Genomic DNA, 20,789 nt, shown 5'->3' on the forward strand with positions numbered 1-20,789 from the left:
TCTGGGCCGCTCTACCCTGTGTAATGCCTCACTGCCCTCAGTTACCGCAGCTGCATTGTGCTGCCGGGCGTCGTCATGGCCGTCGCCTCGGTGTTATTGTCATGGCGATATTACAGTATCAATACCCTGACACTGCGACAAAGAGACAGCAGCCAATGCTACATCACTCCACCCCTTTAACCCCTCTACTCTCTCATTCCCCCCCTCTCTCTCTCTCTCTCCATCCTCACCCAATCGATCCTTCCATCTTTGACTAAATATGTCTGTATTGATCCAGTGTCAGTCCCCCTGCTCTCTTTCTCTTCTATCCATTCTTTCTTTCTACCATCTATCAGATTTCATGTCCCATCTTTCTCTTTTTCCTCCTCTGTCTGTCATTTCATTTCCCCTTTCTCATTTCTCCATGCCATCTCTTCCCCCTCACCTCTGCATGTTTTTTTGTCTCCGTCTCACTCACTCTCTGCATATTAATTGCTGCATTTGTGCTGCGGCGTACAAAACAATCAAAGCATTGGGGGCGGGTGATGATACCACTGTATCAAACACTATACACAAAACAAAAACACAAACACACACACACACATTCACTGCTGAGAGACACACTTACACTCGGGTGCTTCACACTGTGCCACAGATCCCTTTAAAATTATTCTGACATGCAAAGGTGTGATAGGTGTCAATAATTTAGATAGATAGATAGATAGATAGATAGATAGATAGATAGATATGAAGGTTCAACTTCTGTTTCATGAAGCTCATATATTGAAGCACTTGTGGAAGAAGTAGAATGCCTGGGATGGGATATTGACCCGCGCGCACCTGCGCAGCTCCAACGCGGAGCGCGAGTTTGTGCGCGCGCGGTACAATCACACTTTAAAACTGTCAAAACTACATCGAGACAAACATCAAAGTCTTTTAATAGAGAAAACTTTTCATACTTTAAACTTGAACCGACAAACGGGAGCCGAGAAACTTAACCGTGACGCGCGAGCGCGCTGCGTGTCACAGTCTATCCTGGAAATCTATAGATCGTTTTAAAATGGTGCCTGCGAGATTATAATTACATTTGCAACACAGCCCCCGCCTCTCTCTCTTTCTCTCTCTCTCTCATTCACTCACTCACGGTGCACAATAAATGGATCTTTAGAGAAAAAAACGCATGTGTATGAGAGAGAGAGAGAGAGAGAGACGTGTGAGGAAAGGAGGGAGGAGAAGATAGAGAGAGGGCAGAGGGAGGGGGCATCGGCGTATGCTTGTATACAACTGCCCCCGATTTCCATTTTTCCCCCTAACTCGTAATGTATTTAATTCAAGTGAAACGTAATCATGACGTGTGTTGTCATTAATCTCCTCGCCGCCTCTCCCGTAAGTACATTCCGCCTTACTTTCATCACTAATATCCGATTAATTTCTAATTATTTACATCATCTCATCGTATTTTAACGAATATATAGATGTACATTTGTCGCAGGTTTGGTGTTTTGTGCGCAGTTTATACATATAGAGAGCGCCTTCATAAACAACAAATATCCGACGACGACTTTTTTGGGGGGTCTGATCCGGGTGATGAAGCGCCATTGATACGGAATAACATCGCCGTTACTCAAACATACATCAGGACGTATTGAGTTTCGTCTCGCGTGTCTCGTCATACATGTTCATGTGCACATACATACTTCATCACTTTTGTCTCGTGCCGTGTATGTTGCCGGTTAGTGTGTGTGTGTGTGTAAGAGAGATAGAGAGAGTGAGTGAGTGAGAGCGCGCGTGCGTGTGTTGCTAAAAAAGAAACAAGACTCGGGCATGAAAATGAAACTTTAGGTTTTTAAAGGCCCTTGGATGTTTTCAGAGCCTCTGTCGTGTGCTATAAAGTATCCTGAAGTAACATTAACTGGATGCTCGGATGAAATTTGAACTTTTCTAGTTACGCAAAACGCGTAAGGGAAAATCATCCGTTCGTTTTTAATGCATCATTTTGCCATATTTACACATAATATGTTTACATAGTTTGGTACTTAATTAAAGGCGTGCGTTGTACTTTTCACGTCAATCTGGCATTTATGTAGAATGCCTCAGTTCTGTACAGAATCCACTTTGTCAGAGAAAAAAAACTGTTGCATGGGCTTGTGTGCTTCTACTCTTAAACTTTCGCATAACATCATCTATATGTCATATTAATAGAAAACTCGTCCGCGGCTGTGCATGTCCTAACGTCACCTTACAGATGCGCGTTCACATAACTCATAATCGCTATTTAATCTGTCGCGCAAAACCCTCGACTGCTGCTCAACCACTAGCAAACAGTTTCACAAGTGCGCTTTTTCTTTGTCATGATAGTGTCGAGATTGGCAGGGAAATTCAAGATGAAACCCCATGATACGGCACTTTTCAGCTGCACCCCCTCCCTTTATCTTTTGTTGAAAGAAAATCAGGAAGAAAATGGAGCGGGATGCGGTGGCGCGCAACATCCGCTCCTAAAAACTACATTTTTGCATCTGTTGGCTCGAAACGATGCTGTTATCTCTGTAAATTGCCGCCGTATGTGTCGGATTAACAGCGCGCGTTCGGCTAACGTCAGTGCGCGCGAGCGGACGGGTGCGCATTTGTTTGTGCGCGTTTATTTATTTCATTAATGTGGCTTTTTAATTGAGATGGCCGCGAGAGAGAAGGCGACTGAAAATGGTTGCGCGTTACTGACGCACGTCACGTGCGATGATATTCCACTTCAGATAAGAGACACGCAGGTCATCTCGTGTCACACAAATGCATCCCTACTAAAAATACTTGCACAAAAATTAACTAAATCATGCTTAAACGTTGCATGTCAGCACACGCATATATTTTCTGTGCATGACAGCATCCTCGTAAAGTGACAGGTTGAAGGATAAGAGGGCAGGGATGTGACTGCACATTGGCGCAGAGACCTCTAAACAACTTTTACAAGCAGATCTTCACATTGACAGCACATAGAGACGAGCTGCAAGCTGTTACAATTACTCAATGAGTGATTCATCTTTTACCAGGGTAATTCTTTATTAAATTGATTGCGGATACAGGCACATTTCAACATTTATGTAAGTTGCACTGGAATGAATAAATCAAACTTATTTTAAATGTAGACGTAGGTGACAAGCACCCTCACTGTTAAGGGAAGCATGCATCACAGTGATGCCAAGAACTGCTTTGGTTCCAGTTACTGGTGCATCTAATGCTGTGACTGACTGACTGTCACGTAGAAGCTCCTGTCAAATTTTTACTACATAGTCTTTCAAATAGTCTTTAAAGTATTTAGACATTTCAAATGTCAGTGCCATTGCATAAAATAACAAAATATCACATTAAGTTGTATTTTATTTTAAACAACCAGGTTTTTTTTCAAACAAAACACAAAAAAAAAGATTTTCAGTCAGTGTACGTTTGACTTCAACAATAGTGTTGCTTTTATCCAAGTTCCAACAGGTTTTCACGCATTTTATAGAAGATAATGCCTGGCCTGATCGCTGCATACAGTTTGGATGTATCAGAGTAATCCAGTTGTATTGTAAGTACGGTCTCTGTGGTGTTGGGCATTTAGACAGATGTTGTACTTCAGCAAAACTGTTGTCAACAGCAAACACTTCACAGAGATACTCTTGACTTTGCATTACAAGGTATACATTTGATCTGTTTGTGTGTTCCCCAAAGATTGAACCCATGATCTTTATCACATCTGACACAGTGCTTTACCAAGTGAGCTAGTGGTTCCCAAATCCAGTCCTATGGCCCCTCTCCCAGAACATTTTAGATGTCTCCATATAATAAAACACCTGATTAAGTTTATCAGCTTGTTAGTGTGTTAATTCAGGAAAAAATGTTAGCATTCTGGAAGGAGCCTAATGAGTGGAATCAGGTGTTTCATATAAAGGAGACAACATCTACAACATTCTGGGAGGGGCGAGGACTGGAGTTGGGAACCACTGGGAACAGAGCATTTTTCTATGTGAACATTTCTTGGTATTTCTGCACTAAGGGGCTTAAAAAAGAGCAATATGGAGTCAGAACTCAAAACCTTTTTAGCTTAAACTTTACATTTCAGCCTGCAGGTGGCGTACCAGAAGAGCTGAGATTTTTTGAAAACCTAAAATGAACGTAATCTGAAGATATTATTATTTATTAGTTAATCTGTTTATCTAAAGTGGATTAAATGACTTGCTATAATGGACAGAACTGTCATGTTAAAGTGATAGTTTAGCCAAAAATAAAAATTACACTCTAAAAATGGCTGGGTTAATTTTGACCCATAATGGGTAAATATTGGACAGAACACACCGCTGGGTTAAAATTGACTCAATTTAACCCAGCATGTGTTCTGTCCAGTATTTACCCATTATGGGTCAAAAGTAACCCAGCCAATTTTAGAGTGTACCCCATGATTTACTCACACTCAAGCCATCCTCGATGTACATGACTATCATCTTTTAGGCGAACACAGAAACTATCCTGGCTCTTTCAAACTTTATAATCCACACTGGATCTAGGGCTGTCACAATGATTAAATAATTGTCTCATTGCGATTGTTTGACCTCATCACGATGATTTCAGATCACCAAAATGATTGCACATCTCTTTAAAAAACACAAGGGGGAGCTGCCGCACCTGTATAAACGAGACTGTATAAGATGGTGCTCCTTAACTGACAGTAAAACGTAAAGCAATTCAATAAAGTGGAAAAACAGCATTTAAAGAAATGTTGCAAAACAATGATGAACTGCCAGGTAAAACATACATTTCCAAAACAGCAATTCCAAATTTAGGGAAGTGAAGGAGCTATTCTTAAAGTGCCCATCTTATGACTGCTTTTCCACAAGTTATATAGGTGTATGAGTTCCATAAAGCATGTTTCAAAAGTTGTTTGCTTGAAATAGCTTGTAGGAAAAGATTGTTACCCATCTCTAGTAGCCTCTGTTTCAGGGCAGTTCAGATTGTGCCGTTTTGAGCTAGTCTTACATATTTATGAGCTGCTGCTCCTTTGATCACGCCCCACTACTAACTTCATGTGATCGTGCGCATGCTCAGTGGTATCGTGAGCAGTACAGACCATACGGTGTTATTATTTTATATATTATTATTATTAACGGTTTATGTTGCCAACAGACAAATCATGCAGAAAAGTATCACTAATAAGTACACTACAGGAGAAGAAACTCATGACACACAATGAGTAAATTGTGATGTTACGTTAGCAGTCACAACAATAAACTCGTTTTCCCTGGACAATGCTAACATATTCCCATTATAAAACATTTTCAAACGCATTATTTTCGCAAATTACAGAAATTAAGCCCCAGCGGGGGATGTTTACTGCTTGTGGACCGCGTGCTAATTGCTAGAAGCTAGCGGGAGGTCCGGACCGTAAAGTTATAAGAGGCTCGTGGGTTAGCCTCATCAGAAAAGCCGGGGCGATAAGGCCCGGTCTCGGTGTGTCAAACTCATCATGACACACAAAGATTCCAGCGTAAATTGTGATGTAGCAGTCTGACCAATACACTCGTTTTCCCTGGACAATACTAACATATTCCCGTTATAAACATTTTCAAACGCATTATTTTCGCAAATTACAGAAATTAAGACCCGGCGGGGGATGTATACTGCTTGTGGACCGCGTGCTAATTGCTAGAAGCTCGCGGGAGGTCCGGATCATGTAACTTATATATCTATGCGGACCGTAAAGTTATTAGAGGCTCGCCTCGTCAGAAAAGCCGGGGCGTACGGTCTCGGTTAGTTTGGCAAAAAGCTTTTAGCTCTAGCATCATAAATGTAGTATTTTGTGACAGAAGATGACAACATGCAAAATACAACGTGACTTCTTACCTTTTGTGATGAAACAACGCGATCGCGAATCAAATCCAGTCTGTTTCAGATGTGTGAATGATCCATGAAAGTCCAATAAAATACATCCAATTACCATTTTTGTCCAAAAATGCTTATAATCCGTGAAATATAGATACATAATCTGTTACATCAGATTTCGCATGAAGGTCTTATCGCCTACAATCTGAGGACTGTTTGAGTCATAACACACTGTATATAAGATTACTCCGGGTTCCAATAACCACGCGTTAAAACGTTGTTTTTAAAAGTAGGTGGAAGTATAATCCATATATCCAAATAGCGCTGTTATTTCCGTGAGAGATGATAACAGCACAGAGGGTCTCATTCAAGTGACTGCTCTATGCTCTCTAGCTACCTGGTGGGTGGAGACCTGCGAGTGGGGTGGTGGGCGGGAAAATTCAAACTGAATGTGACGAAACGGTTTGTTACGTCACAACGGAGCTGAGTTTTAACTGGCGCAATCTGAGACTCAAGGCAGAGGACATTCAGAAACCTGTATCTCACTCAAAACAGCATGAATGGATTTTTTTCAAAGTTTGTATGCGTTTGGGAGCATCAGAGACACAAATGAACACCCCAAAACCCAGAAAAAGTGAGTTTTTCATAATACGGGCACTTTAAGGATCTGTAAGGAATTTATTTTTTTGCAGGCACTACAGACATGTGGTCCAGTACTAATATGACCTTAATAGGATTGTCTACTATTTAAGGCCTGTTCTGGTATGGTCAATTTATTTTGTCTGCATTTTTATTTTCAGTTATTTTTCAGTAACACTTTACTGAAGAATTTTCAGAAAGATATATTCATTATATAATTACTTTTAAATATGCATTATGTGTATCCAGTGTGGATCTGGGCCAGAGCTGTCTGCTGTCTGAGATGGTAGTAAAGGGTGCTACTGTTTCTGAAGCCTAATCCCCAAACTGTAATCCCCACAGCACCAAGGGGTAAATAAAGGCTTTCTGAGGGTAATCGATGCGATTTTGTAAGAAAAATATCCATATTTAAAACTTTATAATGTATAGCATGGCCTACGCATAGACACATACCCAACCATGCAGCTTGACATGCACCTCCCCAAAAATGTAATGATGTGTCAATTCTTGAGGTGTTTCTCAATGTCAGGGAAGGATCATAGAAAGCCAGAATTTTGAGAATGCTATGTCATCCACATCCGTCGAAGGACTGTTCCAATGTCGAGGATCCTTAGAATTTCAACCAAGGACTGAGTCCTTTGTTTGAGAAATATGCCATATACAGGAAAGGATGCATATGTGTATCCTTCGCGCTCTCAAATCACCCACAATCCTATGCGTGTAGCGCCTAAAGCAAAACATTTCACTTTTTACGTGTTCTCTGAATTCTAAAGAGGAGCCTCGCCTAGCCTCTGAAAGAAGTGACTTGGAAGGACCAGTCCTGCCAAGGAAGTATCCTAGACATTGAGAAACCCCTTCGGTCTGCCAGAACCCCTCCCTCAGGTCAAAAAGAAATCTGCAATGTATAGCGTTGCATTTTATCATATGCTCTTCCTCTTGCAACGGTAAAACGAAAGATACCACCAAGTTGAGAAGATATATTTAACAACTTAGGCTGTAACAAACAACACAATCACTGCTAAAGCTTCGCCAACATACACAACAAGCTGCTGCTTCTTCTGTTTTAGTCTTAATACTGTGTATACACCAGTAACAAACCCGTCAACACTGCCATTACTACTAGTGGTCTGCATGTCACCACGGACAACAATGCAGAAGTATAAATGAAAACTGATGCGTACCCAACGATGTAGAGGGTATGGCTTAAGTCCGTCACAGAAGTACAAATCAGGCTTAGGTCATTCACTTTAGGGCATTTTTAACACTTGAAATAGTTAATCCCAGCATTCCCAGGTTATTTTAAACCCCAAGTTAACGAAATTCTAGGGCAGTGGTTTTCAAACTGGGGCCCTGGGCCCCCAGGGGGGCCGCGAGATGGTGCCAGGGAGGCCCCAGTTTTATGACATTTTATGAAATACATTAATTTATCATGAATTCTGTGTAATTAAACCTAAAAAAATAAGGCTACTAACTAAAAGCACTACTTTTTTGTATAATTTAATGTTTTTTATATTAAAATGTTGAGTTTTAGAACAGTTTTTTGTCACAAATTTTCTTTGGGGGGCCGCGAAGGAATGCACCTTACACAAGGGGGGCCGCACGCTGAAAAAGTTTTGAACCACTGTTCTAGGGAATCTGTTCAAAGTTAACCAGGGGTTAATAGACAACCCTGGGTATTCATAATCTGACGTTTCACACTGTGCCATCCTTCCTTTCTTCTTTACGCTATTCCAGCATCTTTGGCTATATTCATAAACAAGTATTCATGATGTGAAAACAAACCCATCGAGCGAAATACCGGAGTTAACATGGCTATGAACGACTTCTGCAGATTATGTCAAGTAAATCGGGCCAGAGCTAGTTGAACACTATCCTTACGGTGTCTTTCCACTCACATCTAAGTGGAGGAATGCCCATCTCTCCTCTCAAACTCTTCCACCAGACAGCCATAACCATATGTAAATTAAATCTTCCTACCTTTTTTCAGGTTAATCAGGAACGTCACCAAAGAATGTTTGCCCATGCGTCCTCCACCATTAACTGTGAACAATGAAATTCCCTTCCATGATTTCTCGATCGTTGTGCACGTCAAGCTGTGCTGCACACAGTTTCTCGCTGAAGATCGGTAATAGTTGATAAATTAAACTTTTCCCAAAACCTGTCGGGAGTAGGGCAACAACATAATCTCCATTCAAAATGTTTAACAAACACTTTTCTTGTTCGGGATTAAGTTGGCAAGTGCCGGTTCTCCACAACAGAGCAAATAGCTTTCTGTGCCTCCATGTCCACTACAAACTACAACCGTACATTCGGCGCTTAGCGTCTACGTCACGGCTCTTAGCCCGCCCTCTGTTCATTGATTCGACGGTTGTTTTGAGACCTGAGGAAAACGGTTTGAACGGGAGGTATCTCAGACTGAGTACAGAAGCGTAATGAAATTTAGCGGAAGTACAAAGTCTGACGTAGTCAAGCTATAAACCCACACTGACACAGGGAGAACATGTAAAAACAGAAAGGCCACCTGACCTAGCCGGGGGTCGAACCAAGGCCCTTATTGCTTTGAGGCAACAGTGCTAGCCAGTGTGCGCCCCACTGTGCCATCCTAAACCTCGGGTTAATGTTTTCATTTGCATTTTTGTGGTTTCAACATTCATGATTGGATAAAAACCAACAACTGACAGTATTAAAATAGCCCACTGCTGCTTTTAATAATCGCTTGTCTCGCGCTTCCACATCTGTGACAAAACAGGTTGCAATGTAAATCTTTCTTGGCTTTTTTCTCCAATTCTAGTATTTTCAGTAGACAGATGGCGATATGAGGTGCGTGCCCTTCAGTTTCTGATTGGCTGCTAAGCATTAAACATTCTAACCCTGCTTCATTTCACACTGCATGCGTTTAGCACCAAATTGCTTCAGAGCAGCGTTTCATAACCCTAGGTTAATTTCAGGGATAACCCAGCTTCTAAATTACAAATGTGAAACGCTGCTTAACCCAGGGTTGAAAGCGAGGTTTAGAATGAAGGTAACCGGGGTTAAGTGCAGTGTGAAAAGCCTATTTGTTACTGTTGAACTAAGTAGGCCCATCCACAGAGAATTCCCATTGGTCTGAAATCCTGCGGCAGTACAATAAACATCAGATTTCATCTTATTGTCAATTTTGCATCTGAAGCAGACAGACAAGTTGCTTGTCACAGAGACTGATTGCATCCCGCCAGGTTAGGACAGCGCGTATGATGTTTTTTAGCATCTTTAATCCAAACCTCCAAGCTCACAGTATCTCAGATTTGCTGGGAAGTAAACACAGTAGGAGAACAGGTACATTTTGTAGGAGATAAAGTGGACGTTTTGACATTCAAGGGAAAGAGAGAAATGCTGGATGGTGGGTGTCATGAGGGGATGAGGTTCAGGCCAAGGTTAGAACCAGGAAATGAACTTTGTCTGTAGGGATTTGTTGCACACACACACACACACTGAGCTACTGTTTCTCTCGTTCAGGCTCAGTTGACGCTATTTGTGTTATATTTTCAAGGCCATGTGTCCAAACTCTTTCATTACGTATAAACCATCTTATCTAAGTCTTTAGATACATTTCATGGTTACACTGTCGGAGGCCCAGTGTGTCCTTACACGAGACAGGAGAAGTTATTTCAGGTGCTCAAGGCTACAGAATAAGATGTGCAGCGAGGGAAATCCAGCTCAGTTTGGTTAAAGATGACTCAAGTGCTTCTTCAGTCATATAAAGGTTTTATGAAAGGTTTCTCAGAGCAGGTTACATTGCATTTGTAAGGGTGTGTAGTGTAAACAGTGCTTTAATTCTGGGAAATGTGACCACATTTGAAGTGCTCGTGTAAAATATGTTTGGTAAAATGAATTTGTGATATTTAGATAATGGAGGAATCAGTCAAGCTCATTCAAAAACATTGTGAACATTCTTCTGCCATGAGATATACTTTTTTTGATCATACAAATTCATTTTTGATCAAAAATCGAACATAAATCAAATGCGTCAAGTAAATCAACTCATACATACGGTTCTGATTTCTCATTCTTTTGTTTGCACCAGGTTCGTTCCATTACATGCAAAGCATGAATTAGTTATATATGTTTGAAGACAGATGTCCTGTGAAGACACTAGAAGTGTGTAGGTGCGGGTATTTGTGTGTGTTTGAACAGAGAGCGTAGCATGTGACCATTCAGACAAAGGTGTTTAGCATGCATGAATCATCCAGTGACTAGGTGCCATATTGAGTGTGTGTATGTGAATGTGTGTGTGTGTGTGTCTGTGTGTGTATGCATTATTTGTGCATGCTGCTTTATCGCTCCCCTGCCTTCATCTCTCCCTTCCCCCCTCCGTCTAGCACCTTATCGCTCTCTCCATCTATCCAAATTTGGAGAAGCTTTATTGGCGTGACGGGGTTGGTCGGACATGAACGTGTCTGTCAGGGCAGAACAGTGCATTGCCATGACGATATTCATATGATAATAATGCCAGCAGACCAAACAGATCGCCAGATCCTCGGAGCAGAACGCCGTGTCCCTTTTTCTCCACAGATTTACTCATCAAATATGCTTCATTCAGAGCGCATTTGTGTTATTCATTTATAATTTCTCCCCCTCCCCTCATTCTTCCTTTTCTCTCGCCTGTCTGTCTCTCTTCGCCATGTTGGCAGGCCCCAATCTACCAGCTGATATCAGCATTCCTCGGCACTGTGCCAACTGGCAGCGATGCAGAGAGACAGACAGAAAGAAAGACAGAATGAAAGAAAACCAGTGAAGAACAGAGAATGAAAGCAATGAGGGAGAAAAGAGAGAAAGAGTGGGGGTGCATTAAAAAAGACAAAGTAAAAATGGAAAGAAAGAAAGAGAGGCAGTATGACTAATATAATGTGATGTTCAAGGCTTTGCTGATGTCAACTGGCTCTGTTTTTCACCGTAACGTCCAAGTCTTATGTCACAGATATACACACAGTCACAAACACATACAGTACCAAGCAGCATAAGCGTAGTGACACACATCCACGCATGCATACAACCTCGCAGATGTTCAGCAGATTGTCTCGCCATAATCATCAATGAAATTCATTTATGAAAGAAGCAGGTGTGCAAGGGTTGTACACCTCTGTACATGTATGTGATGGTTTGCCAGTGTCTTGGATCGTGTGTTTATGTGCGCAACTGTGTACTTTTTAGGTGTTTAGCTATGTATTTTAATGTGTGTGCATCCGGTATATATGTTTTTTTTTTTTTTGTTAATTAAGCAGCTACTGTAAGTGTATGTGCAGGAAGGGTGTGTGGGGAAGTCCAAACATCTCGCGCCCATCCTGTTTGGGACAGTGTGTGTCCTGCTCTGCCCTTCGACCCATACACAGGATCAAACGTGTGAGCACTCATTTTTATTTTGTGCTGTGTTTGACAGGAGACTGTTGGAGGTGATCAGGCTGATTGCCACCATCAGAGTGCACCTCTCAGTCAAAGAAGTAAAGCATGGCATAGACACATCACTGGTGAGTCTGTTTGTGGACACCCCCCTCTAACAGGTGCATAAGATAAAACACAACCACCAAATCTCTATCAAACGGTTATTTTCAGTAGAATGGGGTATAGCAGGGTAAAATGATTCTCGATCAGCCATGAACAAGAACTTTATTTAACATTTTTGGTGAATTGGAACCCTACCTGCTAGCCAGGCCCAGTCATTCAATATCAGTGTCTGACCTTAATAATGGGAACGAATTTATAAAGTCATGTTTTAATGTCAAACGAAAAGGTTTTACCAAAGCAGATTACAAATAATCCTTTAAATTGTTTCTAGCTTAACAAGTACACATGGGTGCAGTGTTTAAGTGTCTATATACCTATAAGTTTTCATATGTAAAGGTGTCACCGTAAGAATGTAGGAGTTTACTGGGGGCGCATAATTGATTAAATTACAACTGAAGTCATGGTGCAGCCTAATGTGATTTTAAATAATGCACATAAAGCACAGTGTGAGGAGCATATCAAACTGTCATCAACTACACACATTTTTCTACCAAAATAAATTCTTGAGGGTTTAACATGCTGCATTAAAGTGAAATTAAAAGGTGTGCTTTTTTGCACCACTAGTGGCATGAAATAGAAATGCACAAATATTGATTGCATTGCACCATGCAGTTCTGTTTGTCCCTGTTAGCTCTGCATAAATTACACACTTCTAAGCTTCAAAAATACATTAATTTTAATTGTTTATTATATCACAGGTCTCTCTTTGTTTCCTGTCTCTATTAGAATATGGATTCTCCACCAGAGTGCATGCTGGCTCTTTCCTGTGAACCCCCGCTGTCTCCTCCTTCCATGCCCTCCTTGGACCACAGTCCCCTAGGCCTACCCCAGAGTCCTCGGTCTACCCCTTCTAGCCCTCATACTGAACTCTATGGCCCTGTCTCACCCTGCCCCCTTCCTGGTGCCAGCCTCCGAGATGAGGAGGATGAGGAGTTGTCAGCACCTCCATCACCCACCCCAGCAGTGGCGCTGTTTCCTGGTGAAATGGAACTTGGCAGTCCCTCATCAGAGAGCAGCCCTCCAGCTACACCATCAGCATCTTTCTCTGGCTTTGGAGCCCTGGAACAGGTCCTCTCCTCTGGTCAGAGTACCACCTGCAGTGATGAATTGGATCTTCAACTTTTCAACAATGAGGGGATAGCTGTCCTAGGTGCGACAAACCCTGGACCTGCCCTTAAGTTTCCATGCCACGTGTGTGGAAAGAGGTTCCGCTTCCAGAGTATTCTGTCTTTGCATGCTCGAGCTCACAGTTTGGATAAGGATCGCCGGGCTTCAGCAATCTACCGAACTACACCTGTCAAACTGCAGCCGAACCACGTGAGTGGCAGTGTAATCCAGAATCTCAACAACAGAGAGTTTGGCCTGAAACAGAGTCCGCTATCTGGCTCGTTACAGAAAAATATGGATGAAGAAATAGTTCCAGAGGAACCGCTTCAAACTGCTAGCAGCCCCCAGTTCCTCTTTGAAGGAACTACAGCTCTGACTCCACCTCTAACAGAGGAAGCACCCATTTCTACTTCCTTCTCTCCACTTGGCCATGGACACTTGGAAGAAAGCACTCCCTCCACAGCTGCTCCCGCCTTCCGGTGCCACGCCTGTAAGGGTAAGTTCCGTACTGCTTCAGAGCTGGCACGACACGTGAGAATCCTCCACAACCCCTACAAATGTACAATGTGTCCCTTCTCAGCTAGTCAGGAGGAAAGACTGGCTGCCCATCTGCAGGAGAGTCACCCACCTGAAGATCCTGTGGCTGTGTCTGTTTTCCCACCTCCTCGCCCTGTAACAGAATCCCCGGAAACCTCTTCCCCACAAATGCCAGTTGTCCCAGCTTTCCGCTGTGAGACATGTGGCCAGCGTTTCACTCAGTCATGGTTTCTCAAGGGACATATGCGTAAGCACAAGGACTCATTGGACCACAAGTGCCAGGTGTGTGGCCGTGGATTTAAGGAACCCTGGTTTCTTAAGAACCACATGAAGGTGCATCTGAATAAGTTGGGCCTTAAAGCTGGACTGGGGAATATGGGACCCAGTGGATCTGAGCAAGCCAAAGGTCCTGCTAGCACACAAGTGCTAGGCGCCCTGTATTCCAACCTGCTCCTGGCTCGTAGTATGGCGGGCGGCGGAGGGTCGGGAAATCACACGGAGAGGTCAGATAGTGGGGCAGGCTCTAGTAAATCCTCAGTGCTGGGCTATCTGGGATTATCCAAAGACAACAGCAATGGAAGTTGCATGGAGCGCCTTCAAGCAGTGGCACAGGTTGCAGAAATGGGTAATGGAGGAGGAAGGGGAGGCGAGGCAACAGACGGAGCAGACCAGGCGGCCATGTGGCAGCTGGTTGCTCGAAGTCTGGCAGCAGCACAGAACAACCAACAACAGCAACGATCCCAATCACACCACCAGTTTTCTTCCTCACGAGGCACGGTTGCTGGGGAAGCCAAACAAATGAGGTCCTACCTGGGTGGACTGAGTTCTAGAGAGGAACTGGAGGCCTCTGGTGCACCCTGGGAGTGTCCAGATTGCGGCAAGCTGTTCCGAAGCCTTCAGCAGGTGGTTGCTCATGCTCGCGTCCATGTCCAGAAACCACAGAAAGGTCAAAGTGGCCGGGGAGCCACATTAACAGAAGAGGATATTATAAACAGAGTGAGTGGAGCTCCAGTACCAAGTGGAGCAGGAGGAGGGCAAAGAGTTAGCGACAGTGAAGGCAGAAGGGAGACTAAGCAGCTCCTATCAGAGGTGGAGACAGCTGGGAGCTTCCATTCTGTCATGTCACATCTCTCTGGTAAGGATTAACCAGCAAAAACAAACAATTTCATCAGTGTTTCTGATCTGGTAGTTACAATCCTTTATAGTCTTTTACACTGCAGAACCTTAATTTTTGAAAATATTTTACTGCATAGTTTTGGATTATTTTGTGGAAAGGTCAGAATGTCAAACAGTTTTGGAAATTTGCTTATTGCTTTTAATTCAGTATACTTTAACTCATCTCTAGGTCAGAATGGTTTGAGGGGATCATCCTCCACAAGCTCTTCAGCTTCAAGGGAACGTGTTCGGGGTACAGGGATGAAGGATTGTCCCTACTGTGGTAAAGCTTTCCGCTCTTCCCATCACCTTAAAGTGCACCTTCGTGTACACACTGGTAAGTAAACGTACACATTCAAGGCACCTGGTTTTATGTTTGAAGCTATTTTTGTTGTTTCAGTATATCAGAGATCATTAAGATAATTAGGGTTGTGGTGGGGGTTATTGTGCCAATCATTCATTGAATTTCTCATGCCATCCCTATATGATCATTTACTTGATTTAGCTTGATTGAAGCCATTTGCTGCCTATCAGGGTTTTTCACAAAATGTCCTCTACAAATGCTGTGCTCTCATGGTTGATGAGAGACAGAATGCCCTAATTTAACTGTAATGCACTGAGAACTGCTGATAATACATATGATGATAAACACTGCCATCTATCTATTACTGTGTGTCACTGCAATGTTTGCATAAACAGCAGCCCCAAAGCCATATAATGATGTAACTGTGTTAAATAAAATATAAATGACATCTGCAAACAATAAAGCTGGACCTTTTCTCTAAACTTCATTAAAAAGGGATTCATTAATATTTTAGCCTAATGCACATTATACAGTACATATTGTGGATGAGAAACAGAGGTGTTTAACTGCTTGTAAGCGTAGATGTTATTTAAGAGCTAGACTGGTTTTATGATACTTTGTAAATGTCCTGTCTCTGTGTGCCGTCATTGTATGTTATTTAATTAATTGTAATTTAATTCAATTTTATTAAAGCAGTAAAGGAAGCATTAAAGATTCTTCAAAAAAATTATTTTTAAAAAATTAGACCAATGTCAAATTATTTTTGTGCCACTATAGTTGTTTCACACAGTCCATTTTAGAAGAATAATGTTTTAATGTTAAAAATGAAAATTTGAGTGTCTACAATGTCTATGACATTTATGTATTAAAAGAAAAGTTTGATATCAGTGTATTTAACAGTAGCATTTTTTGCCTTCTTTTAGGGGAGAGACCATACAAATGTCCTCACTGTGACTATGCTGGCACTCAGTCAGGCTCCCTCAAGTATCACCTACAGCGTCATCATCGCGAGCAAAGGAACGCAATGGCAAATTCACCAGACTCCCCTTTATCTAACCTCCCCTCTTTGACCGGCCCTTCTTGTGAGGGGTTAAAAAAACGTCGGCACCCCTCCATGACCCAGTCTGCTTTTGGGAGGGTTTCTGGAGAACCTTCTTCCTCCAGGCACAGTCAGTCATGGACTGTGGGCACTTCAAAGAAGGATGGTTCCTCTGTGTCTGGACGTCAAAAAGAGGGAGACTTGGAGAGTCAGTATCAAAATCTGTCAGGGATGATGGGTGCACTGTTCCCCGGTGGTCTAGAAGCAAGTTGGACAGCAGAGGCACCGCCTCCCAAAATGCCTAAAATGTCCAGACGGAAGCCCCTTACCACAAGCCGCATGGTGTCTGCGAATGGGTTACAGGGTGGGAGTATGTCCGGTGGTTCTCACGAAGGAGGTTTTGAACCCCTGGATCTTTCTCGCCGCCCTTTACAAGATGATTGGTCAGTGAGTGCCTCTGGAGGTATAAAGTCTGGTGCTTCTAAAGAAGGAAACAACATCCTTAATCAGTGTGTCTTCTGTCCTTTCCGAACCTCTTCTGCGGAGCTTATGGCTATGCATCTTCAGGTTAATCATACCAGCAAGTCTCGGCGTAAGAGGGGCAACCCTGCAAACCGTTCCCCAAGACTAACACTGCCTGGGCCAGACCGTGACCCACTGACTCTGTGGAACTTCCTTAATGCAGAGGATGGGACAATGTCCCCTGAGGATTTGCTCTTGTCGAAGGTAAACCACGAGAATGGAGTCAGTCCAGAAAACAGGGAAACAGAGGATAGTTTTGATTCTACCCATGAGCCTTTGGGAACCTTCGGTGCAACAGAACAGGAGATTAAAATGAGACGGGACCTGGACGAAGAGGATGAGGAAGAAGATGAGGAGGAGAATGACCTGGAATCAAATGGCAGCTTTGGAAATTTACCCCACTATCAGGGTAGAAGGGCTCGATCCGTTTCATCAGACCTCACGGCTGAGGATCTGCTCAAGGAGGACAAATGACAGCCAATTGTGTGAGTTTGAAGATGAAGGCAGGACTTGAGAATAACTCATATCATTTAGGCCAAGGGCAGACCAGTCGCTATGCTAACATACTGTAAAGTATGTAATAATTTAACGAAACCTTCAAAAATCATACAAAGGCATTACCCATAACAGACACACCAGCCCCCTTTGTTTAGCGACCTCTACGTACACAAAGAAATGTTATCTCCAGTATTGTATTCCAGTCTCAGCCTGCCTGTCAAGGAGTCTCCAAGCCTTCTTGATCACTGTCAGATTGTTCCTGTCTTCTTGTCATTGAACGTATTTGCTAAGTTCTATTTCTATTTAAACATTTCTTGCTTTGGTGAATCTCTCACTCTCATCTCAAAACGAACTTGGACCGTCAACTTGGAGAGCAGGAGAGACACAATCCTCAATCACGACAATGTATTCAAGTTGAGAGAAAATCGCCCCAATGCTCAATGGAGATATATTGGCAAGAAAGTTCTTGCTACTTTCATGTAAACTTGATGCAGCAGTACGTCTTCAGTAAACCAAAGGAGTGACCACACTTCTAACCATGCACTTGCGCGACTCTAAACAGAATGCTGTGATGATCGAATGGTACTTCTGAACCGTCTCTTACAAACTGGACAGAGTAACGATTATATGACCAGATATCCACACTGCCTGTCTGCTCCAACGGGTCTTCAGATGTTATATAAAACAGAGTTTCTGCCTCTTCTATATGCTATTTCTCTCAGTGCCTGTTGATGTAAATGGTTTTTAGCAGATTCAGAGAACACAGGAATATAGTTACAGTAAATATATACAGTATATATGCGTCGTTGTACTAGAGCGTAGAGTTCTGTATCGATATGTTGACACTAGTATGTGTGACTGTGTCTGCTGTGAATGAAACAATGAAATGAACCCAGAGCACCACATGTCGGCCATTTAACAAAGGCCATATGTGTTTACATTACACATACCACCAGGATTTTTGGACTGCCATTACTATGAAAAATAAGACCATGTGGGTCCGATTTCAGGGTTTGAAAAAAATCATCAAGAAATGGAGACTCGACAATATAACATTCCTATTCCTCCTAAAACTTTGACTCTCGAACATCATAGAGAGGGAGAAAAAAATTATTCCGTATGTCATTTTTTTAGATAGTAAATAGAAATTTTTCTTTGAATATTAAAAACAATAAAAAAAAACACTAACAGATTCAGACATCCCAGTACAAAATATGTAGCTTTTGTAAAGAAAAGAGATCAAAAGAGCGGAAAAAATGTGGTGTTGTTCTTTTAATGTTAATGGAAAATGGATATCGAAAAGAGTATTATAATAATTATGAAAGAAGACATGAATGAGAATGTCCTGAGATCACTGTGCAAAGTTTACTTTCCCCAACTAGCTTTTGTTTTGCTATTAAATGTAGACCAAACTTTTGTTTTTTCCCAAAAATGTTTTTTCATAATGCTGCAGGTTCAAATGACAACCCCTTAAAGGTTTTATATGTTTATCAATCGACGAATGAATCAATCAACAAATCAATCATTTGGATACACAATCAATGTTAAGCCTCATTGAGGATCTTCAATGATTTATTTATATGTTAAATGCTGGGATTATGTCCAAGACGTGTCCTGGTATCAACATAGTCAGTTGGACTGACCTGCTCGCCAAATTTTATTTAATATAATTAAATGGACTTGATTTTAATGTGAAATTAGCACATCGTACAAAGAATGATCTCCAACTCTGTGAAGTCATCGAGTCATCTCATTTTTATCGGGTAGGCAGTAGTGCAGTGTTTTGTCTAGCCTTAATTTGTGAAACGTGCATTATTGTGTTCTTGTTTTGTACGTATGATTTCGGTAGCCCCTGATGTGGCGTTCCTTTAAGATAACAGTCAAGCCACTGTGCCTTCTGTCCTGAGCACTTCCTCAAGTATTTTGTAAGCTCACCAAAAGCACTTAGCCCCTACTGTATCTCTTTGTATGATTTGGTGACCTTGTTTCTTCTCTGTATCTGATTCTCTGTTTTGTCGAGACGTCGGATGCGGAGGTCGTTTTCATTTCATTATAATCCGTGTCATTGCATCATTTATGGTCGTGTGTGCGGTTTGCCCTCCCTTAGCATGTGAATCACTAAAAAGCTGACATAGTATTTAGCTCTGAGGCCTTTTTTAGAAGTTATCTTATTTTCTATGTTACTTTATTGCCGATGAGATAAAATCAAGCTCTTCTGCTCACAATTATTATTCGTATTCGTTTTATGAAAAAAATCTTTAAGCAAACAAAAACGTGAACAAAATGTGTCTCTTGAATGTTGTACAGATAGAAATAGAGATGTTGTGTTTTTAATGAGAGATCAAACCGACCCGCCTGCTCTCCATCACTTCACCGCATCAGTGTAGATTTTAGTTTTTTTTAGGATGGCCTAACTGTCTAGAAGTATCAGGGCAATAGTTTGTGTCTGTGTGTCTGTGCACATCGATGGTCTTTAAAAAAGCATATTTTGTAGAAATATACTGACACTGTGAAACTAAGTACCACTTGCATTAAAAGTATTTCCAAACAGTGGCATGCTGCTCAAATCTTCACGTATGACATGCATTGTTTTTTTTCCTCGAGTGCTAAGTGTTGTCCAGTGAAACTGGAGAGATGAAGAGAAGGTCGTGGTTTGATCTTTTCAGTAGCTGACTGTTATTGATGTCAGGGGAAGATGATCTAACATAGTAGTGACTAATATGAAATTGTGGATTGAGAAAATTCAGTAGAGAAGAATCAATAAAATACAAAAAACAATTGCTTGTTGTTGTGTGTTTTCTGCATCACAATTCTTGCTTTATTTATTTGCATTTCTGTTCTACTTGTATACAGTAAGTGGAGATAAATGATTGCAACACTCGTGAGCAATTCCAGCGTTACGGACGTCACATTTGCAATCAAAACTTGAAGTCTTATTCTCAGAGAATGCATTTGTTATCAATATATTGAAGCATCTGTTCATATTTTTCTAAACCCGTGATGATAGAGTCAAGACATCAGTTGCTCATGTTTTCTGTTTTAGGGGAAAATTAACATGTGTTATGGATGTGACAAAAAAGGTTTTTGGAAGAAAACATACTTTGTAGGAATTTTTATTAAAGAGCACGCATTATCTGACTCACAATTTTACATTTCCTTTCTCTACGATCACAAATGCAGACATGGTTTTAATGTTTTAGTTTCTTTATCTTACCAATTTGTTTCGTTCTGCTTAAGCCGTGCTGGTAAAGTTGATCTATCAGCTTGGTCATCTGCATTTTCTGGATCAGATTCTGCTCGTATTGACAAGGTAGTAAAGAAAGACGATATTAACTCTTGTTAGCATTGCATTGTGAGTGAATCTTTTAAACACAGTGAGGTGCGTCACATTTTCAGCTGACGTCAGAGGTATTCAGGCCAATCACAACGTACAGATTAGCTGGCCAATCAGAGGACACAGAGCTTTTTTAGAACGATGAGCTTTGTACAAAATCAATGTGTTTGAGGAAGGCAGGGAATAAAAGAGTACAATAATTTAACAATAATGTATGATATGTGAGAAATAATGTGTTTTTTGAGCCGTAAACCACGCAAACACATCGTATTACACCAAATACA

At 41.7% G+C, this 20,789-nt stretch overlaps 1 protein-coding gene across 2 annotated transcripts; it reads left to right on the top strand.

The window, feature by feature from the left end:
- Positions 1-1,183: 1,183 nt before the first annotated feature.
- znf219 (zinc finger protein 219) lies at positions 1,184-19,949 on the top strand. 2 transcript variants are annotated; one of them, XM_065249607.2, is made up of 5 exons: positions 1,184-1,365; positions 11,885-11,972; positions 12,736-14,788; positions 14,999-15,145; positions 16,036-19,949. In XM_065249607.2, exons 3-5 carry the CDS (start codon positions 12,739-12,741, stop codon positions 17,145-17,147), a joined length of 3,309 nt encoding a protein of 1,102 aa, XP_065105679.2. In that variant the 5' UTR covers positions 1,184-1,365; positions 11,885-11,972; positions 12,736-12,738; the 3' UTR covers positions 17,148-19,949. The 2 variants fall into 2 exon arrangements, with proteins under 2 accessions (XP_065105679.2, XP_065105680.2); XM_065249608.2 differs by lacking the exon at positions 1,184-1,365 and adding an exon at positions 1,397-3,024.
- Positions 19,950-20,789: the final 840 nt, after the last annotated feature.

The sequence above is a fragment of the Paramisgurnus dabryanus genome, chromosome 2 (genome assembly GCF_030506205.2).
Source record: "Paramisgurnus dabryanus chromosome 2, PD_genome_1.1, whole genome shotgun sequence".
Lineage (NCBI taxonomy): Eukaryota > Metazoa > Chordata > Actinopteri > Cypriniformes > Cobitidae > Paramisgurnus > Paramisgurnus dabryanus.